Below are 27957 nucleotides of genomic sequence, written 5' to 3' on the forward strand. Positions count from 1 at the left end.
TACATAAATAGTTAACACATATATCCACAAAACAATACTAACACTTAACCACTTTTGATGCTGTTCTATTCACCTCCATTCAGTTCTGTTTCATTTGTTTTTAATGTGATCACGAGCACGTGAGTTTGTGGTTCACTGTTTCCCAGCTAGCAGTTTAAAAAATTGTGTTTTAAATAGATTCTTTCCTACTGTCTCTGCCTTCTGATCTATCATAGCATCCTGTGTGTTTCATTTGGGGGACTTCCTTAGCTTGTAATTATTCCATTTATATTCCATTTATTTATGTTTATATCCCTCCCACAAGACTGTAGGCTCCAGAAGGGCAGAGCTAGTGCCTGCGTTGCATGCCTCCGTACGCATGCAGGTCTGCAATTGGGCTGAATACTTAGGGAAGGGAAGATCATAGAACAGGATTGAAATTTAACTCTGTCTTGGCAGGATAGTAACAGGCACGAGAGACTGTGAGAAAAGAAACTACCTGTCATCACTTTTTCCAAGAGCCCAAGGATGCTGAGGAAATGGTTTTGCTCAGTTTCACTTCACTGCCTGACAACAGATGGCTCTAGGCTGGGCACTGGCTCCAGAGACAGTCCTTTCCATTGGCCTCCTCTAGCGGGGAGTAGGTCCTTCTCTACCACCAGGCTCCTTCTCTGAAGAAATTCTGGGGTACAAGCAACAGAAAGTGTAATAGTCTGTTTCAGCACATTTCCATGTAGGCATATGTGAAGATTAAGACTATTTGTTTAGGCTAAGGAAATAATTGTGGATAGTTTTCCCTAAAAATTCATTATACTACTACTACTTTGTTTTTATAATTCTAAAAAAAAAAAAAATAGTATGTCTTTACTGGTCAGCTCTGGCTACATTGGGCTATGGTAATGATGATCCTAAAATCTCAGGGACTCCTAACAAGAAAAATGTATTTCTTGCTCTGTTATGTGTCCTTCCTAGGGTGGCTGCAATTCTTCCCCTCCTCATCTTCATTCTGGAACCTAGACAAGGGGCAGACCCAATCTCAGACATGGTGGTCTTGTGCCAAAGGAAGTAAATGAAAGATGAAAGAACCAGATGACAGAGCTTACCATTTCTGCAAGGAAGTGGCCTTCCTCAATCCCACTCACATGTGATTGGCCAAAGCAAGCCAGGTCCAAGGGTGGGGAGTAGAAGGCTTTTACAGCAAATTGCTGCAAACCATAATACAACCTAGCGTAATTTATTTATACACCTTTTATAATGGGATGAATGGGTGGGCTCTGAGGTCTCCTCTCTAGATTAGGTAAGAATCTTTGGTCTCTGAATCCTGATCGGCTTTTCGTCAGAGGCCCCTCCCTCTGGGCCATCCAATTCCGACTTTTTTTTTTTCTTTCCTTTTTTAGAATTTATTTTTAAGTAATTGCTACCCTCAAGGTGGGGCTCAAAACCACAGCCCCGAGATCAAGAGCCATATGTTCCCCAGACTGAGCCAGCTAGGCGCCCTTAATCCTGACCACTAACAGCTTTCCAGCTGCACAGGTGGGAGAGCCTCAGTGGACTGATTTTTTGTTCCTGCTGCTTGGCGTCCCGTGATAGAGGAGCTGCACTAGCCCTCAGCACAGACCCACTGGGAAATGTCCCTGGAAGCCCCTTCCAGCCGGTAGTCAGCCCCCGGAGCCATGCCCACTCTTACCTCCTGGTTGTGGGGTGCTGCCCAGCTCCAAAAGTCTCCCGGGACACATGCAAGGCCATGGTGTCGGTTGGATTCCAAGAGCTATTTTCTCACATCCTGGGCTTACTGATTCATAACCAAAACACCTAATTGTGCTCATTTATAGAAACTCCCAGATTCAGTTCTCTCTGACTCCGCGTGCCCGAAACCTAAGGGGAGGAGGCCTATTGCACAGATCTGAATGCCAAGGTTCTGCCACCTGAGTCTGAGAATCACTCGGGGGGCTTATTATAAGGCAGCTTCCTGATACTGGGAATTAAAAGGCAGGTACCCAGATACTCTCATGCAGATGGTTTGGGATTGGGCCTAGGAACCTGCATTCAGCAATCTTTCTAAGCAGCTGACACTTGAGGGAATTTGCAATGTCTGGGTTCTGATGGTCTCGGCAATAGGCCCCGGGGCAGGATCCGATGCAAGGGCAGCTGCAAGGAAGTGGTCACCCAGCACAGAAGGCCTTTGAGGGACTGCCTGTGTGGTCAGAAGACAACTTCGGCCGGGGTGACTCTCTCTCCTCTGTCACACTTCTCAAGAGCGGTCACCAACACTCAGATCACCAAATCCAAAGGCTTCCTCAGAGAGTTTGGGCAGCTCCCCTGTTGGAAGGGCTGGTGTGCGATCCTGATTCTACCCGAATTGTCTATTTCCTTTACACTTGTTTCCCTGCTTCCCATATTCCACACAGTCTAGAAACCCATAAGATTTTCTCTAGGTCAGCTTTTAAAAAATTGTAATAGATTTTTTTTTTCTTAACCGTAAAAGTAATGCAACTTACTGTGGAGTTCAGAAAATGTAGACCAGCAAAAATAAGAAAATAAAGACCATCTGTAACACTACCATCCAAAGATAAGCTATGTGGTATTATCTCTTTTTCTCTGCTTGTTTATCTATTAAAAATGAGATCACAGGGTGCCTGGGTGGCTCAGTGGTTAAAGCCTCTGCCTTTGGCTCAGGTCATGATCCCAGGGTCCTGGGATCGAGCCTCACATCGGGCTCTCTGCTCAGCAGGGAACCTGCCTCCTCCTCTCTCTCTCTCTGCCTGCCTCTGCCTACTTGTGATCTATCTGTCAAATAAAAAAAATAAAATAAAAAAATTAAAAAATAAAAATGAGATCACACTGTATATTATGACCTTATTACTTGCTTTTTGTACTTAATGTATAGTGAACATTTTTTATATTCTTCTAATACATCATTTTTGATGGTTATATTGTATTCCATCATATATTCTATTCATTGATGCAATTCTCCATTGTGGGACATTTAGTTTCTACTTGCTTTTTAATGATAAACTGTGCTTCAATGAATCTGCTTTTGTGAATCATTGTGAACTGTTATTCTTTCTTGCTAGAAGTGGAATGTCTCAGGGACTAGGCCTTCTTGAGCCCCTGTGTACCATCATATAAGGAATTCCACTGAGTGTGGTTTCAGCCGCCACCTCTCTAGTGCTAATTCCCAAATCCGTCCATGTCTCTTGTCCGAGTCCCACTCCTGGGCAACACACTTACACTAGTAACTCTGGCTGTTGTACTCTCTATTCAAAGGTGACAAAACCACCTCAGGCTCAACCATATCCAAGAATGAACTCAACATCTACCTCTTCTTTTTTTTTTTTTAAGATTTTATTTTTAAGTAATCTCTACACCCAAAGAGGAACTCAAACTCACAACCCTGAGATGAAGAGTTGCACGCTCCACTGACTGAGCCAGCCAAGCGCCCCTCCACATCTTCCTCTGCAACGAACTCCCTTTCATGCATTTCTAGCGTTCTCCCAGCCACACAGGCAGGGATCTTGATGTCCTCTTTCCACTCTCGATCCCCTTGTATTACGGTTATCAAGCCTTCTACCCGCATCTCCAATTCTGTCAAATCCTCAAAGTATATCTCAAATCTCTTCATTACAGGAAGCTTATCCTTATCTTTCCAGCTCCATGCAATCCCGGAAGGAGGAGGAGGGGAAGACAGAAGAACTATGTGAAGAAATAATGGCTGAAAAATATTTTCAACTTGAAACTGATCAACCCAATGAACCTCTAGCACGAGAAACACACACACAAAACCTTACAATGTTTGTGTCATTATACCTCAAAAAAAAAAAAAATCAAGGAACATATTAAAATATGTTGTGACAGAGCAGTGCAGTGACAGAGCAAAACTTTTCATTACTGAAAGTTTAAAGAAAAAATGAAGAGTCGATGATGATGGAAAATTTCTCAGTTGAAACAATGTGTACAAGAAGATGGTGGAGCAACATCTTCAAAGTACTGAATAAAAACCAAACCAAAACAAAACAAAACAAAAAAAACCCCAAACCCTGACTACCTAGAATTCTATACCCAGGGATGAACCGTTTGATTAAAGGTAAAATAAAGACACTGTCAGACATACAAAGGCCAAAGAATTCATCGGTAGCAAAACCACACTACAAAGAAAAAAAGAAAGTTAAAAGGAGTTCTTTGGCAGAAGAAAAATAATACCAGGTGGAAATGTGGATCTACAAAAAGAATAAAAAACACCAGAAATAGTAACTAAATAGATATATATGTAATTTTAAAAATTAGCTTCCTCTTTAGAAGGTAATTAACTGTTTAAGGAAAATTAAGAGTATCAGAAAGTCAACACAAGAAGTAACCTAGTCAGCCATTCATTTGCAAACGAATTATTTACTGTCATTCTACTGGTAGGAGGGCAAAGGAATATAAATCAGGTCTCCTGATGCTTGGTCCAGATTTTAAGCTACCTCACTGAATGACAGATAAACACTCCTTTCTAACAGACCAGAAACCATTACTCTTTTTCTGGTTTCCAGGTCAAATACTCTTCTCCCTTTTCAGTCCTTCCTCTCCCCATTCCTTGCTCACACACCCTGCGATAATATTTACAGTGGCTGGTAGTTGCCAACTCTCCCATGTCTGTTACCTCACTTGATCCTAAAAACAACTCCCAGATGTGTGTAGGTGAGGGGTTTGCATCTTCATGATTTCGCAAATGCAGAAACTCAATCTCAGACCGGAGTTCAACTCCCCAGCATGAGGGATTAATAGCGTGAAGTTAGGACCGAAATTTCCATCTTCTGACTCTAGACTGCGTGCTCATTCCCCATACTGCCTCTCTCATGGGCCTGAATTCCATGTTGTCTGGCACACGTCTTATTTCTAATTTATCTTCTCATACCCGAAGTCATGACTTTTATAGGAACAAAAAGCAACCCAGAAAAGCAAAGGTATTACTTGGCTTGGGCTTATTTGTAACATGTTCCTCCTTCTCTGAGAGTCAAAGTCCCGAAAATGGCACATTGGTCACCTGCGGCCAGGGACATTGAAACAATTAGAATAAAGTTCACGATGACTGTGAACAAATTAGTCACAGGCTAGAAAACAGGGATTAGTCCATCACCAAACAAAGAGAAGAAAATGTACAGTTTATCAATGGAAATTCTCTTGGTTTTGTACTGCAAGTACCTTTAAATGTAGACTGGTAGACCCAACATTTAGATCATATCCAATTCATATTGAAAATAGTCTATAAGAAAAAAAAAAAAAAAAAAAAAAAAGTCTATTAGCTGTGTAAAGTTCGTGGAGACAAAGTTTTCCATTCAGTAAACACTTACCACCCTTTTTTTCCCTCCCAACTTTGTGTGGGCCACTGTGCCAAGTGTTGTAGATGGAAAAAAGAGTAAGGTCTCCTCTCTAAGTTGTTCACTAACAGAGACACAGACACAACAAAACATGAGCTGTAATGGAGGGATGTCCCAGGTGCTAGAGGGAGAGGAAAGGAAGCAGGCTGATTCAACAAATCATTCTTCAAATTCCTTGGTAGCCCATTTGCTAAACAAGAAAAGGAAAAAAATGGCCAATTTAGAGTTTACCTAATTTACCAAAACTTTCTAAGTAATATTTTTAAATCTCCCAACATATATAAGATGTATTCTTTGAGGACATGCTGTCAGTCAGTCTGCAGTTGTGCTAAGCACTGTACACACTGCCTTCTCTTGGGAAGTCATATGGTGTTCACTAAAGCTCACGGAGCTTAATAAAGTTGGCCAGACTCACAGTAAATCAGTGGCAGAACTGCAGTTTAAAACCAAGCTTGTCTGAATCCAGTATCTAACAACTTCTCTATACAACTGCTTTATAAGACCCACTGATTTTTTGTATGTGCTAGGCACTGTTCTAGATTTTGCCCATGAATTATATCATTTATTATTATAGTTCTGTGAGTTAGTGGTCTTTCTCTAGATCAGAAAACAGATTCAGAGAAGTTATTCGAGTCCTTTTAAGACTCATCTGTTTGTAATTCTCCAGTAGGTTCCCCTTCTACTGAGACAATCATCATAATGACCTACAGTGGCCAATCCAATACCTCCCCAAGTTCATGGCCCACTGCCCTTGGCTCTCCTTTTTCCACTCCCCTCATTCAAGCTGGCTATTCTTTGAACACACCAAGTGCACTCCTGCAGGTCCCTCTGCCTAAGACCTTCTTCCTCCTTCAGGTTTCACTCACATGTCACCTATTCCAAGAGCGGCCTTTCCGGACATCCGTTAAAATTTTACCCACCCATCCCCCTTTCTTGTCTCCTTTTCTCCATAGTGCTATCACTAATTTACTATGTTGTTTTAAATCATCTGTCTCTCCCCACTAAGAGGAGACTGGGTACCTTTGTGGTTTTTTGTTTTTTACTGTTTTGCCCATCATTATGTCTCTTGCACTTGCAACAAAGTACAGGCTCAAAATATAAATATGGGTTAAGCTTTTACCCAGGATTAGTGTGTGAACTGGATACTGAACCCAATCAGATAATCCGTAAGACCATCCTCTTTCCATCACATCAAATGCACTAATGATGCCAGAGAAAAGGCATGCTCCAGAGAGCTCAATTCTGGAAACAAGGGCTTCACAGGGCTCAAGTCTTGTTTGATAGGCCTCAGAAACACCTGGAACTTTATGGAGCTTTTACAGCTAGCCACATTCATGTAAGTAAATGTTGAGCAAGAAGGCCAAAACCGGAGCACAGAGTGGACAAAAGCAGATGGAGATGAAAAAGCTACAAAAGGAAACTGAACAGATGACAAAGATTGGCAAAACTCAGTGAAAAGCTGTGAAAACCAAGAGGTTGCACAGGCAACAATGTTGGATGAGAAAAGCCGAAAACAGGTTAGGAAGTATAACAGCGGGGTACCTGGGTGGCTTAGTTGAGCATCTGACTCTTGATTTCAGCTCAGGTTACGATCTCAGGGTCTTGAGATGAAGCCCCACACTGGGCTCTGCACTGACCAGGGCGTCTGCTTGGGATTCTCTCTCCCCTTCTCCCTTTGCCTCTCCCCCAGCTTGCACTCTTGTCTGTTGACTAACAAATAAATCTTTAAAAAAAAAACCCAGCAAGCAAGCCTAACAGGACTTTGTGATTTAGGAAGGCATCAGGATCTCATGAGACTTTTTTATGGGAATTTCAGAGGCAATGCCAAACTCAGAAGTCAGAACGGTGAGATTTATGATCTCCTTACTAAAGCTGGAGTTGCTTCCTATTTTAAAAACAAAACCAAAAACTGAAACAAGATGGCATCGGGAGGGAGACAAACCCGTAAGAGACTCTTAATCTCATAAAACAGAGGAAAAAACAAACAAACTGAGGGTTGCTGAAGGGGGCAGGATATGGAGAGGTTGGTTGGGTTATGAACATTGGGGAGGGTATGTGATATGGTGAGTACTGTGAGATGTGTTTAAGACTGATGATTCACAGACCTGTACCCCTGGGGCAAATAGTACATTATATGTTAATAAAAATAATTAATTAAAACAAACGAACAAGGGGCGCCTGGGTGGCTCAGTGGGTTAAGTCTCTGCCTTCGGCTCAGGTCATGTTCTGACCCCCACCCCCACCCTCTGCCTGCCTCTCTGCCTGCTTGTGATTTCTGTGTTAAATAAATAAATAAAACCTTAAAAAAATAATAAAAAGACCAAACATCTAAACATTTATCTTTCAGTGTTGTCTCCACCTGTATTTCAGAGTCAGAGAGACTAATCTACTAACATTTTTTCTCCAAAACTAGCTGAAGAAAAAATATTCTTTTTAAGGCAAAAATTTTGGCATATTGCGGCTATTTAACTGTTATGTGACAACAAATTTCCCTTTACTGGAAACATGACCCCTTAACAATCGTGTTAAGTTTTTCCCCTACCTTAGGGAAAATGATTAGGTTTAACACATTGTGACTGTTCTTCATAAAGTCTAAGGCCTGTGTCATTTTCCAGAAGATAAACCTGTTTCAAATGAAGTCATGATTAAAGGTCATGAAGGCCCGCCACTTCCCCTCCAGGAGGAACAATGCCCAGCTGGGCCCACTGAGCTTGGCCATGGATTGCAGGCAAATGCCACGCTCACCCCGTCCTAAAAGGAGCCCCCCCACAAATCAGGGTCCTGATGTATTCACATTTTGATGTACTCCCACCACTACTAAAAAGCTAGTAAGAGTTTGGTTAATATCTAAATACTATTTAGCATGATTTTCATCAGAGAACTCAAACCAACAGTAACTAAGGAAACTTCATGGACCTCCAAGATTTCTTTTTTATAAAGAAATGAAGTGAGACCCAGCCCAGAAAACTTATCCTTAATTTTGAAATGTCCTAAAATCACAATATCAGTAAAATATCTTATACTACCCAAAAGTGGGTCTACTCCCAGACAAAACCGTACTTCCTAAATATAAAGTTTACTCTTTATTTTGGTGGTGGCGGGTGTTTGTAAAAGTGACCTTGCAGCCAAACAATGTCATTAACCCTTTAAGAAATGTGTAAAATACATTCATGTGTCTATATGGTCGATGTGTGTGAGGCCACTATTGCTACACTCTTAACAAGATGCAGGCTGGAGTATTTTTAGGAAAAATGTTTTAGTTGTGCGGTAAGTCGCAGTTGGCTTGCTTTCTCTTTGGCTCCTCTCTGAAGCTAACCTGATACATTTTTAAATTATTCTTGAATTACTGAATTCTTTAAGATGTTTATCTGACAGAGCGCACAAGCAGGGGGAGCAGCAGGGAGAGGAAGAAGCAGACTCCCCACTGAGCCCCATGAAGGGCTCCATCTCAGGAAGCCCGGATCATGACCTGAGCTGAAGGCAGGTGCTTAAATGACTGAGCCACCCAGGTGCCCCTACTGAATTATTCTTGACGTTGATGAACTCATTAACTAAATACTAAATGATCTTTACATAAAAACACAGCTTGCTAACCTCATCATATAATTTTTCTAACAAACCATTAATAATTTCTGGCCTGTGGTTCAAGTAATATCTTCGCCATAACTTTAAATAATATTTGAGTAACTGGACTAAAGAAATGCTTTCTAGTTAAGCCTGCATTGTGTTCTCGAAGTACCAGAAGACCGTGGCAGTCTGAGTTTATTGTAATGGGAAATGTTAAATTCTATCTACCACAAAAGGGTAATGGACTTTTTAAAAAATGACAACAGTAAATATTTAAGAGATTTATTAAAGCATCTTATCACAAAGATGGAAAACACATACAAATTAGAAACATGCAACCGTCATCTTCCACAGTCAAAAGTTAAAATGTTATATATTGTTCCTGTTTTCATAGCTGAGAACTTCAGATCTTATAACCAACTCATTCATCCTGAATATTTAAGTCATTCTTCCTGAAAGTATCCAGGGCAGCAAATAACCAAAATGCAAACTATTATATAAAGAAAGTGTGAAGTTAAAAAAGAAAATGTGTAGAGAATACCCCCTTCCCACCCCCCCATTAAAGGCAAACAATGGCACTTTGCTCTTGCTTAACCTAGATTGTCTCCAAAAACTATTAAAATGTATAGACTTAACAAAAAAAAAAGACTGAATAAATGTCCAAAAGGCTTGTTAGTGTTTGAAAATAAATGCTTAAACAAAGGAAAATGTATTTTATATCAAACAAGTTTGAAGAGCCCTGTATTGCAGCATTCTGTAAAATAAACAAGACAAAAAGCTGGTATAGGGTTTATTGACAAAGGCAGAACTTCTTCAGGCAGGTATGTAAGGAGGCGGTGGCTCTTTCTCAGGCATCTTCACGGCCATTTCATAGGTTGGCAAAACATACTGAAGAGAGAAAAAAATTATATCGGACTTAAAGCGCCTTACAATCCTACCTGGAATAATTCAGCTTTCAGATTTTAGCTGAAGAATTTGTGAGCTAAGAAGTTCCTGAGCGTAGGGAGGACTGGTAAGTGGAGGTGAGCGTCTGATCCAAGACCGCTGAAGACAGAGGGATGGAGGGGAGAGAGGCAGAGTTTTGCTTCTGAACAGACCCTGAGGCTACCAGGACACCTTGACGGGAAAGGCAGGGTCCTTTGGACCACACTGTAAATGACAAAGTACCAGTGCCTCAGGGGCTGCGAAACTATAGGAAAGGAAGCCTCCGGTAAGATGCCGGATCCTGGACGTCATCAGAACCATACTCTGGATCAGGCGCTTCCACTGCTTCTTCCAGGGTAAAGGCCACACCTGTGGAGGCGGGGCCTTCCAGCCAAGTGACTCCAAGTGTGACGTGCTGGCCCTACACGTGCCACATACATTCTACATGTTGAAAACCAGGAAGAGCTAATACAGCAGCAACTAAAGAGCCCCTAGAAGTAGGCCTCCCCACAGACTCACGGAACCCATGACATGCATCTCCCCACAGAAAAACCAGCTTCCCCTTCCAACCGTGGGGATGTTTTCTGAAAGCAACACGAGCTGCAGACGACGGTACCCCATCCTCAGAAGTTCCAGAAGCCACGAGCCTGGCATGGCTCACAGGGTCGCCTCCTGTCTGATCTCCCCTGCAAAATGCAACCCTCCGGGAGGCTCCGAGGAGTGAAGTGGAATGAGCAGCGCAGGCGGCCCCTCGCCCACGTACCCGGATTTGCAAAGGGAAATGCTCAGTCCTGCAGATGAAAGCTCTCCATGCCCGAAACCATACCTATGGCACTGAAGAGGAAGTCAAGATCTAGGCTCTGAGAATCATCAGTAATGGCTACTGAAGAGAGACTAGACTAAAAGGTCACTCACCTGCGGAGGTGCTTCAAAGGCAGGGTACACGGCGATCTCTGGCAGGTTTCTGTTGTTGATATACTTGTAGCAGTTCCAAACGCAGTTGATTAGATATGCCTAAAAGAACGCAAACAAAATTTCCATCTGCTAGAAACGCAACAGACCACCTGCTCTCAAGTTAATAAGCTGACGTAGGCTTTCCCCCACGCGTGCTCCGTGGAGAGGGGAACAGACATCCACCTGAACCTAGCACAGGCCAGGCCTTTTCCCCACCTGCTCACACTTACATATCGTTTCACTGATAGCATTTTCTAGAGAAACCAGAACTGGGGTTTTAACTCAGGTCTGGTAACCACTGTGCTGCAAAAGAAATTCCGCCTCCGAACCTTTGGAATTTTAATAGATTTTCAATCAAATCATGAACTACTTCCAAAAACATGATGTTCCTTACACTAGGAAGGATCCTGGCATTTCCAAACACTCTCTGGAAACAAAAGGGAGGACATCGCCCAGAGGCTACCTTTACTACTATGTCAGAGGAAACACTGTCCCCTAACTGTGAACTCTAAGGAGAAAAGGCAACAAGGTTTTAGACAGCGTTTTAGTCAGCAACTCACCTTAAAAATGATGAATAAGGCGAAGAACACAAGAACAATGAAGAGAAGGCAGCTGGAGTCCAGTGCCAGGAGGTCATCTTTGTAGGGAAAATCAGGCTATAAAACAAAGCCGCGGAGAGGAGAGGATTTTTAGGGCAGTGAAACTATTGTGTGACACCACAGTGACTACTTTACGTCACCACACACTTGCCCAAATCTACACAACGTACAGCACAAGTAAACCCTCGAGTAAGCTCTGAGCTCTGGGTGATGATGACGTGTCCGTGCAGGCCCATCACTTGTGACAGATGGGCCACTGTGGTTTAGGACGTGGACAGTGGGGGAGTGGGAGGTGGGCACTTTCCACTCAGTTTTGCTGTTAACCTAAAACTGCTCTAAACCATGAAGTTTATTAATTAAACACATATACACAACTTGCACTTCCAGACCTAGAGAGCATCGTAGAAATAGAAAGAAAAGGCACCGAAGTCAGAACTGACTTCCAACGAAAACTTACAAACAGAACTTAACTCATGCTACCTTTAAGCCTCATCATCACAAATGCACGCCACTGAAATGTCACACACGTCTGAACACTGCTGTCCAAACTGAGCTCATCTTCTCTTTACTTCTCACTATTCTACATCTTTCTGGCCTTTGGAAACGTACCATCTCCTGTATACAACTACAGATTAGTCCCTGAGTCACCAGGTCAGGAGGTGCTAAGACTTACCTAAGTTTCATGGGGTCATTTAATCCTACCTCAGGAAATTAATTTTTCTAAAAGCCAATCATCAGTCTCAATACTCCTCAGAAAGGGGCAAAAAGGCGGCATGCCTCCCGTTATAAAAGCACACAGACTTCTGTGATTCACTGCAGACATAATACATTCTACTGTGAAGGGTCAACTTCATTTACTCAAATATTTACTTAGCATTTATTGTGTACAAGTCAGTGAGCTGGGTTTCAGAAGGGCATTATGAAATAATAATTAAGGATTTAAAAGCTGGCCAACAGAGAAGGAATTTGCCAGTCTGAGAGACCAAATGACTATAACAGAGGGAGAAACCATTGGGGTCTGTAAAAGAATAGTAAAAAAATTCATTCTATGTTCTCCTTTAAAGCTCATCTGATTTTTGAAAACACTTTTTTTAATGGAAATGTCAACACAAAGGCCCAAATAATTTTTATAAAAAAGCAGCATGCAAAAATCCCAAAGGACCAAAAAAATAAGAAAGTACCCACACACCAACTGTCTCCTTGGGACAAAACTCTTCTTTAAGACTTCATTTATAAAGAGACAAAAACTGAATGGGACCAGCTCATGGGGGAATGCTACGGCTTTCATTCAGGTGGTTTGCAATTTTTTAGCCAGACATGGCGAGAGATCTAGAATGAGGAACCTTCTGACCACGGCCAACCAGGACACTAGGCCCTGTCCCCAGCTGCTCCTCTCCAGCTCATCACATGCTGCTTTGCTTCCCCCCTTCATCTATGTGCCAGCCACCATGGTCACCTTATAGTCTGCGGACTACACACAGAATGTTCCTTCCCACTTCGAGGGGTCTCGTGACCTGGAACAACTGCTTCTGTATCTTCCCTGTCTTCATTCCTACTCAGACTCATGAGTGCAAGTCAAGCCTGGCTTCCCAGCCCACGTCTGACACCCTGTGACACCCACTCACGCAGCTCACCCTCTCCTTCATAGCCTCTTACCACTGTTTTAATGCAGTAACTGTCAATTTTCCAATTCCTTCACTGGTTCTACTGATGTATCCCAAGAACGCAGCAAAGTGCCTCATACGTTAAGCAGCAACCATCAAATGTTTTGGGAAATGAATGAATGATAAATTTGGTGGTAAATAAGATGGACTAGGCAGGAAATCTGAAAGCAGGGAGAAGATTCCTACAACACAGCACTTTTGAAATGAACTTTCATTTATCTGGACTCCAGGCAGCGAGAGCGCCGCCAGCATCTCAGCATCCAGCCGCCAGGCGGTGAACTGCGTCGGTGGGCATCTGTGCTTTACTCAATTTATTCTGTGCCTCTGTTAGCAAGGCGTGCCCTCGGGTATCAGAGAAGACTGAGAAGAGTATCTGGGGGGTCTGAGAAAACATTTACAACACTTCAGCTTACTAAGGGGTTCATGGGACTGCTCCACCTCTGAACAGAGCAAGAAACCTCTAGAGCCAAATTATGATACCAGTATACTCAAAACAAAAGCTGAACTACTCCTTAGACTCCATGACGTCCATCTCTAGAGACTTTTAATGCTGCAATATACAAACGGTATAGTAAGAGGATATTCTACCTGTATCTTACTGGTTTCAACACGGTAATTGAGAGTAGTAGTAATTATTTTAAAGCAGTTTTTAGGGCGCCTGGGTGGCTCAGTGGGTTAAGCCGCTGCCTTCGGCTCAGGTCATGATCTCAGGGTCCTGGGATCGAGTCCCGCATCGGGCTCTCTGCTCAGCAGGGAGCCTGCTTCCCTCTCTCTCTCTGCCTGCCTCTCTGTCTACTTGTGATCTCTCTCTGTCAAATAAATAAATAAAATCTTTAAAAAAAAAAAAAAATAAAGCAGTTTTTAAAAGTAGGGTAATTAAAATAAAATAAGAATAGTACCTAAAGTGGACTCAAAATTTCTATTTAAGTATTTTACTTAAAATAAAGAAAAAACACTTGACTAGCATATATACTTACTAACTGATCCAGATACTCCTTGATTCTTGGCAAGTAAGTCAGAGAACTGATAGCAACCAGGCAACTGAGAACGAAGTCAAAAAGCCGGTAACAGAAGAATGGAATCAGCCAACCCACTTGATACTGAAGACAAAAGATAACAACCACAACATCACAACACAAATATGAAACTATTAAGTACTCCTCAGTAAAGGTCAAACTCGAGAAGTCAAAAATACAGGATACTTACAGAAATTGCTCCATATACCAGCATTGAACTGATTATAAACATAAGAACAGAGACGGCAAAAAGAACACAGGCATTATCTAAGAAAACAGAAACAAAAATCTAATTAAGCTACTTACATAACAAAAAGAACAAGACTCTTCATGACAAAATAACGTTTTAAAGCGAACTGAAAAAATTAGTATTTTCAAGATTAGCTATGAAAACATTTAAGACCAAGGCGTGTTAAGAAAAAAAATCTGTCTCGGCATTAAGTAATGACGCTTGAAGAATTCATGACTTTGCTTTTCCTGTTTATTAAATTGGCTATAACTCACTGACTCTTATCATCAACCACTCAGCTAGGGAGAGAGATCTCTGCCCAGGGTCTAAGAGTCTGAAGGCGTGAAAGAACTGAGAATTAAAATCCAAAGTGGCAAGTGCTACAACAGAAACAATTAGCTTTCCCTGGGGAATCAGGAAAAAAATACAAAGAAATGACACAAGCTGGGTCTTGTGAGCTAAGCAGGGATCCACAGGAGGGAAAGGTTGGTACTTGCTTGAAAGACACACGTGTATTAAATACAGAGCATTACACCTGCCACCTCCGGCCCCAGAGAAAATGCACAATCAGAAATTCAAGGTTCTCCATTAACCTCCTCTCCCCCATCCCAACATGTGAACTCGCTGCTTCTCATTTCCTCCTCATGATTTCTCCACTACTTCACAGGCCTTTTCTTTGTTCCCCACCTCCCTCTCAAGTTGTCTGCTTCCTCTGCATTATCTAAGTTCATTAACTGCCTCACAAACCACCAGAGTAAGTCACACTCGACTTGAGTTTCTTAGCACAGATCTAAAGTTAATTCTTTGACTCTGGATAGAGATCAAGAACCAGAAGGGTGCTAATAATGATAACTGAATAATTGCTGAATACTCCCACTATTAGATAACTGTCGTAGATCATCTTGTCACTCGGCAGTAGTACAAGCATCATCGATACCTGGCACTAAATTAGGTAAGAACAGCCCTCTCCAAAATTTTCTAGAGGATAGAGAATATCCTCCAGATGCCCTATAGCAAAATAGGGGAGAAACGGGATGACAGGTGAAAAATACATGTAAGATGCTGAGAACAAGAGACGCTCCGCTCAATAAAGCAAACAAAATACGAGGGCTAAAGACCCAGATATGAACCTCTAGTTTCCAGCCACCACCACATTTAAGCAGCTCCTCCAGGGGGCTCCCAAGTGTTCACCCACTAACAGCGTGAATATGAAGTTAAATTCTTATTTGAAAAACAGATTGCATATGTTGCAGAAGCATTTCATCCCATACTGTTTAGCTGATTAAAAATAACTAACCATAAACCTTTTTATTTAAAATCAGCCAGCAGGGGCGCCTGGGTGGCTCAGTGGGTTAAAGCCTCTGCCTTCGGCTCAGGTCATGATCCCAGGGTCCTGGGATCGAGTCCCGCATTTGGGCTCTCTGCTCAGCGGGGAGCCTGCTTCCTCCTCTCTCTCTGCCTGCCTCTCTGCCTACCCGTGATCTCTCTCTGCCAAATAAATAAATAAAATCTTTAAAAAATAAAAATAAAAAAAAATAAAATCAGCCAGCAGGTCAGGGCATCTGGGTGGCTCAGGAGGTTAAGTGTCAGCCTTTGGATCGGGTACGACCTCAGGGTCACGGGATAAAGCCCTGCATCGGCTCCCTGCTCGGCAGAGTATGCTTCTCCTTCTCCCTCTGCCCCTCTCTCAGCTTGTGCATGCGCTCGCTCTCCCCTCTCTCAAAAAAATCATCTTAAAAATAAAAACAGGGGCTCCTGGGTGGCTCAGTAGGTTAAGCAACTGCCTTCAGCTCAGGTCAGGATCCCCGAGTCCCCGGATCAAGCCTCGCATCGAGCTCCCAGCTCCACCGGCAGACTGCTTCTCCCTCTGACCTCCCTCTCATGCTCTCTCACTGTCTCTCTCTCAAATAATAAAAATAAAAATAAAATCAGGTGGCAGGCCAATGATCAGAACTTAACTTGCTATTATAACACTGGGTCACAGGAAAGTCAACTTTCCACTTCCAAAGAGACACAAACTACCGTATGACCAAGTACTATGCATTTTTATACTGTCAAGAATAGAGGCTTTGGCAGAACCGTAATCAAAACAAGTACGGTAACGAATATATCTGATTCTCTCTACAGCACTCACACAACAGGCAGGAAACCTGTGACTCCATCCCGGCAGCTCAAGCCAAGGCAGCCGGTTGTACAGACCTACAAGAATGTCAATAGCCATGAATCTTTTTCTACACCTTGATTTTAAGAGAAACACATGCTGACACTGCATGCTGGAAAAAATGCTGACATTAGCAGGTTGTGCATAATTTTACGGCCTAAAGTACAAAATAACAGCCATTAAAAACTAACATTTTATACACTATTGTTATTTTGGGTTATTTTTAAGATTTTATTTATTTATTTGACAGAGATACAAGTAGGCAGAGAGGCAGGCAAAGAGAGAGGGAGGCAGGCTCCCTGCTGAGCAGAGAGGCTGATGTGAGGCTCGATCCCAGCACCCTGAGATCAGATCATGACCTAAGCCAAAGGCAGAGGCCCAACCCACTGAGCCTCCCAGGTGCCCCAGTTATTTTGGTTTTTAAATAGAAACAGACTGGGGCGCCTGGGTGGCTCAGTGGATTAAAGCCTATGCCTTTGGCTCAGGTCATGGTCCCAGGGTCCTGGGATCGAGCCCCACATCGGGCTCTCTGCTCCGCAGGGAGCCTGCTTCCTCCTCTCTCTCTCTCTCTGCCTGCTTCTCTACCTACTTGTGATCTCTGTCAAATAAATAAATAAAATCTTTAAAAAAAAAATAGAAATAGACTAACTCAGGAAGAAAAAACAAATGCCAGGAAGGATGTTTCTAGTAAGTACTTAGTACCTCTTTTATCACATTTGACAACAGAAGTAAAGGATTATATATCTGAAGAGACAATCAGTAGACTCATTAAAATAGCATTTAAACACAGTGTGAACAAATGTTAGTGTTTTCATACTACAATGTCAACAGATGGCCACAAAACTACCTGAATCCTAGAAACAGCAGTTAGCCCTCTGGACAGTGAGTGAATTAACAACCAAATTTGTTTTAAAAACAACTTGATACATTTATCAGAGAAGATCACAAATGTAATGAAAATCAAGAATTTATAATAAAAACCAATAAACCTAAAAATGTAACTTGGATCCTGTAACATTATAGACATGAGTAGTCAGAATATTTTTCTGAAGTGAAATTTTAAATACGAAAAACGTTGCACTGAAAAGCTTGAGGCAAAATTTTCTGTTCAAATATTAAATTTCTAACATTTACTTTATGAAATCTTTTTTTTTATTATTTGAGAGAGAGAGAAAGAGAGATCATGAGCGGGGGTGGGGGGGAAGCGCAGAGGAAGAAGCAGACTCCTTGCTGAGCAGGAAGCCAAAGGCAGTACTAGATCCCAAGACCCTGGGATCACACGCCAAGCTGAAGGCAGACGCATAACAGACTGAGCCACCCAAGCACCCAATATAAAATCTTAACTAGAATTTTTCTGCATGTGTATTTCAGAGAAAGATCAACAATGAAAACGCTATCACAGAATAAAAATGTTTAAAAAGGTAATTTCCATGAACATCTTCTATTTTTAACTTCAACACTGTCTTCCTTCATCCAAATGACTGAAATATTTAGAATTGTGACCCTGAGCAAAAGATAATCAGCAAATTTTCCAATAATTCGTATTTCCTATTTTCCTGTAAGCCTATTTGCTCCCATTCTCTACTATACCTGCCAGCTGACCTTAAAGGCTTACAAGTCTTTTTGTAATTTCTTCTTAGGTCCACAGCACTGACGAGAATCAAGGTATACAATGTATATTTCTCAAAAAATCTTCTAGTAGTCCGTAACATCTTCTGGCCAGAAGTGCTCAATTATAATTCTCACTGAGTATCTTTGAAAACCCCACAAAAATACTATTATGCCTCAGCAGGCAGAATAACTTAAATACAATTTAATCAATCCTCTAAATAATTTTGTGTGTGTATGTAATTAGCAGGAGATGTTTTCAACTAAAAACGTACCAGCCATTCTCTCAGATGAATAGTAATTGCCAATGACTTCATACTGAATGTTGACAGCTGGCATGGAGTTTGGATGAGTTACTTCCACAGTCAGCAAAATTGCCATCAATAGGTTTATCACCTGTGAAAGATAAGATATTATCAATTATATTAATCAGGGAACGGTCTTCACCACAATCTTTAGATGTCTTCCCATGTTTAAACTGTTCTAGTTGCAATAACAAAGGCAGAAAACAGTAGCAGACCGGTGCACCTGGGTGGCTCCAATGGCTAAGCATATGTCTTTGGCTCAGGCTATGATCTCCACATCCTGGGATCCCAGCCCCACATCAGGCTCCCATGGAGTCTGCTTCTCCTTCTCCCTCTGCCTCTCCCCCCCTGCTTGTGCTCTCGCAGTCACTCTCTCTCAAATGAATAAATGAATAAAATCTTTAAATAAAAAAAAGAAAAATAGTAGACTACCTACAGATAAAATATGCAACACCACTCTAAAAATAAGTATGTATCTTAAAGTATAAACTTAAATGTTTCAGAGAAAAAATGTCTTGACTGAACCTGTATTAATAAATAGCAAAACAAAACAAAACGGCAAAACATTTAAAAGGAATCATTACAAACTGTTTGTATTCAGAGTCATGTATTTATTCACACACCAGTCTCGGAATTTTCAGGCTGGAAGAAACTACAGTTCACCCAACATCCTTATCCATCAGATAAATATAATACCCATCAGTTAAGTAAACAGTGATGCATCAGATAACCCTGACACTCCTCTACAGCACGTCCTATCTAACCAGAGAAAACTATTTAATTTCCTCTTAGGCCTGACTCAAATTCTTAAAAATCTTTCCAAGATTTTAACTAGGTCATTTTCACTTTCACCTACTGGCCTTAATTCTATCCTTTGAAACAACATGCTTCCCTTTTTCAGTAAGTGCTCCCCTAACACTTAAGAGGAGCTGATGCAGGACTCCAAACAATCTTTGCTAGAATAAACGTTCAGGTTATTTCACGCATTTCTCTAATGGTTTAAGCACTGTCCAGCTACCTCACTACCTCCTTTCTGCTCTCCTCTGTACACATGCGCCATTTGTTGGACATACCACGAAAATGAGGTAAGATCAGCTGGTCAGAGCACAGAGATCTCAGTTCCTACAGCCGAAGTTAACAAATTGCAACTAGCACAGCCTGAAATCTCACTGGCTCCATCAATTTTTTGAACCTCATGAGAGAGTAACTCCCCCAAACCCTTAATTCTTTTTCACACTTGATCCTGCTAAGCTACCACCGGAACCTGAACAGGTAGATCCAGAGGCCCAGGCATAAGCCCTTATACATTTGCAGTGGATTCCACTGTACTGTATTCTTGCCTGTCAAGATGTTCTGGACGTAGATTCGGACACCCTACAGATTTCCTATCTCTTTTAGCTTCCAGCATTTCAAAATATGATCAGTATGTATGAGTATCTCCGTCTCAGTCACTAGTAAAAGAGAGGAGGGCCAAGCGCAGGAGAGGGCCAGAGGTTGTCCTCTTCGCATCAACAAGCAATCTCTGAATAAAATTCTTTACCACTTTCAGAGAATCTTGAGTCTTTGTCAAGCTTCTTGCTGAAATTCCATCATAATATCTGGTGAATTTTCCCAATCTACCAAGGTTCTAACTCTATTTAAAGAAGAAATTATTTATGCCTCTGGAGGTTAGTGAGTCCCTGCAGTACCCGAGGAGGCCCTGTCGCCCCCCCCCGAGGTGCTCAAGAACAGTCCCGTGAATGGTTCAGTACAGAAAACCACCTTGGACTGCAGTTAGGCTTCCCTGTCTCAAAGTCCACAGAACCCACCCTCTTCCCTTTGTGAAATCTGAATATGATACTTTTAAGAACATTAGAGCCTTATCATCAACGTACTTTAAACAAACTCTTGTTACTCAGCTCTCTCCTGTTGTCCTGAATGGGAAACAACAGTTTCTCAGTTGAAGGCACTTTACATTCTCTAAGACAAGCAACCCAAGTTCTATCATTCAGTAAGGATTAGGAGATCTACACAATGTCACAATACTGAATTCAGAATCAACTGACATTTACTGAGGATGTACTATACAGCAGTACAGCAGGCCCAGTCACACGTATCACTTCACTCATTCTTCACAACCACTACTAAAGCCCATTTGCAGGTAAGAAAACGAAGTTTCAGCACGTGAATTAACTTGTGATAAATTCACTGAGACAGTAGAGGGCAGAGCTAGGATACAAACCTGGCTCTTTTTAAGACAACCTGCTTCAGAGTACCACATGATCACTTACACCCATTTTCCTAAGCAACTCCTGTTTTGAGGTCTCTCCAAAAGAAACTATTATCTAAAGTTATAAAATGTTCATAAACTTTATTGTCTAAATAAATTATGTTCAGTAAATGCTCAAAAGCAAGGTACTTTATCCTTCAACTCCTGAAAGGTCTTACCAAGGACAACCATACCTGCAAGGAGGCTCCCTGGTTGAAGGCTGATTTTTTCCATATTCATTGCAATGGGTTTTGGTTACCATGTGGTGTATGAACAGGAGTTCATCCAACTAGGTGAATTAATTACTGAACAATTAGATATATCTACTGAAACCTTATAGATTCTGTATATGAAAATCAGCGTGAAATCAATTCAGCAAATTATTCTGTGCTAACAATAATATGGTCATAGTTAAAAAGCTCTGCACAGTACAGAAAAAAAAACCTCATTTCAAGAAAAACACAAATTCAATGACTAAATGAAGGAAATGACACAACCAAAAATATTTAGGAGTTTAATTTTCCCTTCCAAAATATAAATAAATTCCATAAATAAAATATTTAGGAAAGGAAAATTAAACTCCTAAATACTTGAATTGCATGTAGGACTTACAAAATCTATTTTCTCTTACACGGATAAGCCACAGATTCATCCACTATTATCTTCTTGTAGTATTAGTGACAACTCAAACTTCATTTCACTGTCACAACCCTGAGTATTAAACAAAAATCACAGCTCTAATCGAAAAGACCAAGAAATGATAAAATAAACTGCAATGTTACTTCTTTATAAGCTCACACAATCTGAATCTTCACTGACTTAATTATATTCCATTACATCACTATAATCATTAGAACTTCAACTTACATTTTAAAGCATTAACCTGGAAAATCCTCCTTGTGATCTGAAACTTAGCACCCATCCTGTGCTCGTATTTAGGCCCTGTGCTACATCTACTTCTGATTACAATCGATATTTCTAAGTTCCACAGAGCATTTTTCAAAAAATCAATTTTACAGTCCTACAACGTAAAATTCCTGATAAAAGATTTCTCTGCAAATAGCATTTTGTTCAACTTCAGAATTTTTATTCCCAGTTGACTTTTTTTTGCTTTTATTTATTCAGGAAAGAAAACAACAGTGTAATTAAAATAATGATTAACTTCTAAACCTCATAATATGGAGATACAGAACATAGCAAATATGTCAATGGCATGGGCTATGGACATACCATTCAATGTGGAAGCAGTCCTGTAAATTAACTGGGTCAAATTATTTGGTTTGCATTATTTTTGCAAGCCTCCCATACACCTTGTATAGGTAAACAAACAATTACAAAAACCAGATGAGTCGATTTTACTTGTTACAAAGGAACAGTTATCAGACCCATGAAGTACTCCGCCTCCAGAAAGGAATTCCTCTTTGCTTTCTCATCTTACTGCCACACCCATCCCAGAAGATTCTCCAGGAGCTGGTTTTTGTTTTAAATCATTATTCTTTAAGTTCCCACGGTATGTTTTGCCACAACCCAGTATCTGCTGAGACTATAATTAAAACAACGTACGTGCTTCAGGGCATCCTGATAAGGGTCTCACAGGCAGGAAGAATCTTTACTGCTAGTCACTGAAGCATTTTCAGCAGATAAAGATCAAAAAGGCGATCTCTAAAAATTGTTAAATGTTTCACACACATATAAACTTTCTTTGTTTACTGGTACGTGCAGTTTCAAATGAGTTATTCCTACTACTCTGGGGAGGAGACAATTAATCTTACAAAAGTCTAATGAATACTTCACATGTTCTAATTAACAAGCTAGCTACTATACACATTTTATAGAGAAAGATCTATCGTCCTTTTCCTTCAAGGAGAACATCTTGTGGGGGGAGAAAAATAAAAAGATAATCATTAGTAATTGTGTAATAAGTACTCTTTAATAAGCACATACAAGTGGTATGTAAAACTTTTCCAGGTATACAGTGAGGAAATCCAATCTCTCTAGCTAGGAAACAAGAAAAGCTTCAACAGAACATCTGAGCTAACCACTAAAAAATTAAACAGAATTGGCAAAGCGTTGTTAGTAGTCACAGTTAGGTGATGAGGAAATGGGAGATGTTAATACTATCTCACTATTCTTTATATATGCCATGTTCTTTAATAAAATTTTTTTAAAAAGTGACTTGAGGGGGCGGGTGCCTGGGTGGCTCAGTTGGTTAAGCAACTGCCTTTGGCTCAGGTCATGATCCTGGAGTTCCGGGATCAAGTCCAGCATGGGACTCCCTGCTCAGCAGGGAGTCTGCTTCTCCCTCTGACCCTCGCCCCCCCCCCTTCTCATGCTCTCTCTCCCTCTCATTCTCTCAAATAAAATCTTTAACACACACACAAAAAAAATTTTTTAATGATTTGGCGGGGAGGGAGAAGAGATAGTACATGCGAAAGTACTGAGTCACAAAAAGTGTGTTTGAGGAAAAATACTAACTTCGAAATATAAACAGGTTTTACTCTTATTTAAAGAGGAACAAGGGCAGGAAAGGAACAGAGCTTGAGAAGAGCTGTCTTCACTTCTCTCCCAGTTATAAACTTCAAACTATGTCTGAGACATTCATGAAAACACAGCCATATATAAAGTCTTTTCAAGACCTGAAATTATTACAAATGTTCACAATGTATTCTTGTTAACAGGACATCAACCAAGGAGAACAGTCCTACAGCCCACTTATAAGCCTACTTTCAATTACTCAATGAACATCTGAACTTATACTACGTAACAAACTTGCCTAAAATCATCTGGCTGAACAACAGAGAAAACAATTTGAGGAAAGCCAGAATTTACACTAGAGTTCACTCTGAGATTTTGTATTCCTTAACCAGGGATTATGCTTCTTTCCAATATAAAATGCCAAAGCTAACACTTCCGGGCTGGTACCTTTCTGGTACATAAAACTGGCTGCACTATTTAATATCACAGAATATTTTAGTTCACAGTGTCCAGTATTAGAATGGCCTTAACACTAGACCAGCTGCCGGAAAGCAATGACACTGTTATCAGATACCTTCACTGATACAGTATCTTGGGCCCAGCAGGAGGGAGGGCTGCCCCCCTCAACCCAGGTTTCAAACAGCACAGAGGCAATCTAAAGAGGATCATAGGGGTGCCTGGGTGGCTCAGTGGTTTAAGCCTCGGCCTTCGGCTCAGGTCATGGTCTCAGGGTCCTGGGATTCAGTCCCACATGGGGCTCTCTGCTCGGCGGGGAGCCTGCTTCCCCTCTCTCTCTGGCTACTTGTGATCTCTCTCTCTCTCTCCCTCTGTGTCAAATAAATAAATAAAAATCTTTAAAAAAAAATGAGGATCATAAATATCCTTCCACCTGAAACTGAGGAAGCAAGGATCCTTGACAAGGTAATGAAGGAGGGAAGTGGTATTCTATCTCACTCAAGCTCTTATTACTTCTGTCTTATAAAGAAGCTTCCAGCAACAAAATACACTGTTTGGAAATGTCCTCTTTGTTTAGAGGTATTATACTACACTTTTGTGTAGGTGGTCTTGTTCTCTGAAAGGTTACATGCCTTCCCAATTAGCAGAAATTGTGTTTTTTTATATTGCTGTGGTACTACAGAAGCCACACTTTTGAAAGTCACCAGCAAAACCAATGGCTTTTTCCCAGTCCTTCATCTAGTTAGAATCTGATGTTACTGATCACCTTCTCCTAAGTTTCATTTTTGTGTATGTACTCCAAAAATCTCTGTAATACTGTATCTTAACGGCAGATATTTTCAAGACAAAGAAACAACTGAGATCCTCTGTGTGGCAGGTTAATAGAAATATAAAAGATAACAAATGATCCCTGTAATTTATTCTTTTTATATGTCCACTAAAGACTTTTACACTGCAAATATCAGTAAACTCCTTATGTAGGGACAGACTGATTTTAGAAGATTCCAATGTTCTGCTAACCCCAAACTCTATGAAACATTAGAACGGCCTCCTACTAAAACTGTGAAAACTAAAGCAGGGAAAAAGGGAGAGGTGTAAAACGTTTTCACATCAAGTGCCTCCAGTGGAGAATAAATGCCCTTACTGAAGTTTTTCTCCCTGCATTTTGGGTTTTGCTGTACATAATTCGTATTTTTTCCTGCTATTCCTTTCCATTTTTATGAGCTGAGCCCACAGCATTAAGAAAAAAAAAATCTGCCTAGAAACGACTGGAAAGAAATACAGCCAATTATATTCAGATTGTTGAAATTGGGATAGTGGTTATATCCTTCTTGAGGAGGAGTTAGAAATCCTTTGTTCTGTGAATGGAGAAAAGATTCGGAGAAGAAACAGGAAGATTAGGTTTGCAGGCAAGAGTCCCAGCTGGTGGACACAATTTCTCAGTTCAGTAGGAAGGAGGTCATCTTCTAGAGATGAGGGAGGCATGGTTGAGGAAGAGGGCTGAGAACCCTAAAGATTTGAATGATTCATCTAGGGGAATGGAAGGCAAAACTAAGGACTAACAAAAGAAACTGAAGACCCAAATCCTGAGCAAAATGGAGAAGAGAGAAACCAAAATTAGAAATACAATGCTGTTACTGCCATTAATTGATTAATGTCCAATATTACAAATCAGTTAAAATATAAATAAGGGAATTTTGAGGAGAAATCTGATACAATTATACCAATAAGATGATGCTTCTGAATATTAAAGATATTAATATAAACTAAGAGCTATTAAACTTAGAAACAAGCAAATAAACCTACACATTCAAGTTTTGTTGTTTTTAATGTAAAACAAAGCAAATAAAGCAATAAAGCAAAACTGTAAAACAAAACAAAACAAAACAAAGTGGTCAGAAATAATCCCCTGGTCGGAAGTAGTCCCCTGGGGGTCAGCCAGGAAACAGTTATCTGCCTAAGAGTATTCTCATCAGATGTTTGTTCAAATGGTAATGATTTCAAGGCACTGGGTAGGGAAGTAATGATAACAGAGAAACGCAAAAAGAATGTGATAAAGCCTTTCCTTCTTTTTTTTCTAGTTCACAGAAGTTAACAGAAACCACACAGTACCATTAATGACACAATCCTTCATGCCAAAACAAAACAGCAAAAAACCCCTACAAAAACAGCAAAGTCACAGTGAAAGCAGACAATGAAGTCAACAATATGAGAAGTTTGTGAAAGCTTCAGTGAAGTAATTATAGCCTAAAGCTATCCCACCAGTGATAAATTAGCTTCAACGTGTAGGGAAACTGGAGATGGTGTTAAGAAATCTCAAAAACACAACCAATAACACTGCCCATTTGGTCATGACATAGATCTTGGAACCCAGGAAATGCTAGTATATGTGGCCAGAATAGAGAAGGCTTCATTCAATAAAGGTCTCTTAAAAAACGGAATACAAAGCGTCTAATGGGCAGGAGGTAGTTGCAACAGGAAAAGGCAGATCGAGCGTAAATCCTGGCAAAAGGCACTGCCTCCAAGAAAATCTCCAGATTTACAACAGAGGCCTTCCTGCCTACATCACAAATACCGGGAACAAGTAAAGTCCAGGAAGCACAGACAACTGCGTTACAGCTGGATCTTTCGATTTCCTTCCAGGAAAGACAACGTCTAAACCAGGCTGCACTTCTCAAGGTCCATTTCTAATTGTTGGTTACGGGGGGAAAAAAAAAAAAAAAATTCCAGGGAGCATAGGTGGACGAGTGTTCTGATCCCGTGATCAGTACAAAAAGGACCAAAATCAGATAGTTTCCAGAACTCCCCACCAAATTCCAGTATCCTCATCCCTCCCACCTACCCCCTACTCTCCATCCCCTCCCCCGCCCGCCCACAGCGCCTCTGCTTCTCCCCACTCTGATTTTCTCCTCTAACTGGAGCCAAGGAACAATCTCCCCATTCCTACCCCCCCCCACTCCAATTCCTGGCCACAGTCCCTTCTCTCAAAGTTACAGCACCCTAAAGAGACTCCCTTATTCCTTCTCGCCCCACCCAACACCCCGTTTTCAGTCCCACCCCTCCCGATAAACACTCCCTTCTTTCCAGACCTGGCTCCCCCACCTCCCGCTCATGCGCATTCCCCTGGGCCCCAACCCTCCAGCCCCGCCCGCCCTTACCATGTACCAGGTCCCCAGGATGATCGTCCCGGTGCGGACATGGCAACAACCGCAGCACCGGGTGCTGTAGAACCGGTCGCTGCGGCTCCGTTTGAAAGTCATGGACACCATCGGGAATCTCACAAGCTTCGTTCTCGGATGGGCCCCTGACAAACGCTCTCCGCCCAGAGGTCGAACCCAGATAGCTGTGCCACAGTTTCCAAAACCAAACGACGCGTCTTCAAACCCACCCCCGGCCCGGGCCCCAACCAGCTCCTTCGCACCTGCGCACTGAGTGCCGAGCGGCGCTCTCGCGCGACCTCGGTTTACCCTTCTTCCTCCACCTTCCTCGCGCACAGGCCAATGGAAGAAAGGAAAGCGGGGTGAACTCGGCCCCTGATTGGAAAAACTTGGAGATTGACAAAACGTCACGCCCAATCAGAAGCACGACTCGCCTCAGGGCTAAACGATCCCCGCCTCTTATGTAAGGGCAGGGGCTGGCTCGAAGGCCTAGAAAGGTTCTGGGTAACCTGGTAGTTTACCATCCCTAGGACGAGAGCGGCAAGACAAGAGGCATTTAATTGGTAGAGGAAGAGACGAGATGGGTTGGTGGTAGAAACGGGCACGAACGGCTTTTTTGAGTGATGTCTCCGACACGTACTGCCTCGCAGGCGTCACGGGACCGAGACTGCTCACGTGACCTTTGCGCGCAGCTCGATTATTTGGCTGACGGGGGCGGTGCCAGTAGGAAAGGGGCGGGGCTAATACCCCTTAGGGGCCTTCCTCACCCTGGGAGTGGAGGTTGGGGGCTTGTTGGAGGAATTAGGTTTAGTTTTCCACTACTCCCTCACTTTGAAGCCTTCTTGGTGGGAGCAAAGAAATACCACCTAAGTCAGGCAACTAGGAGGCAAGAGGATTGAGGAAAATAAAAGCAAAATAAAGTGGAAGAACTGCTTAGTTGCTGGGTTTATACCGGTAAGAGTGAGTTTTACTGGGAAAAATTGTGAAGCACAATAAAATGGACCAAAAGGTTACTGGGTGACTTCAGTGAAAAAACAGTCTGACACACCTTTCTGGGTATCCTGATTCTATGTGGGCTGTCTATCTTTCTTTGTAGAACTCTGTGCAACTCTGTTGTAAGTAGCTAATAGCCATGGGAATACTCCAGTCCGTTGGAATTGACGTTGAATCTTACAGCTCTTTGCAGAAAGTCATTTTGCATCTATTTGCAAATTCATCTTCCGCTCACAATTTAACAATATGAGTACTTTAAAT

General features: G+C 41.6%; 1 protein-coding gene across 1 annotated transcript; it reads right to left on the reverse strand.

Annotated features, from left to right (window-relative positions):
• Positions 1 to 9174: 9174 nt before the first annotated feature.
• Positions 9175 to 26977, reverse strand: LAPTM4A (lysosomal protein transmembrane 4 alpha). Its single transcript, XM_032866898.1, has 7 exons — positions 26704 to 26977; positions 18337 to 18457; positions 14254 to 14330; positions 14025 to 14147; positions 11345 to 11440; positions 10746 to 10844; positions 9175 to 9794 (listed from the first exon to the last, which is right to left on the reverse strand). The coding sequence occupies exons 1-7, from the start codon at positions 26812 to 26814 to the stop codon at positions 9720 to 9722; spliced, it is 702 nt and encodes a 233-aa protein (XP_032722789.1). The 5' UTR covers positions 26815 to 26977; the 3' UTR covers positions 9175 to 9719.
• Positions 26978 to 27957: the final 980 nt, after the last annotated feature.

This window comes from Lontra canadensis, unplaced genomic scaffold, assembly GCF_010015895.1.
Source record: "Lontra canadensis isolate GAN:19392208 unplaced genomic scaffold, GSC_riverotter_1.0 scaffold32, whole genome shotgun sequence".
In the NCBI taxonomy this organism is placed as follows: domain Eukaryota; kingdom Metazoa; phylum Chordata; class Mammalia; order Carnivora; family Mustelidae; genus Lontra; species Lontra canadensis.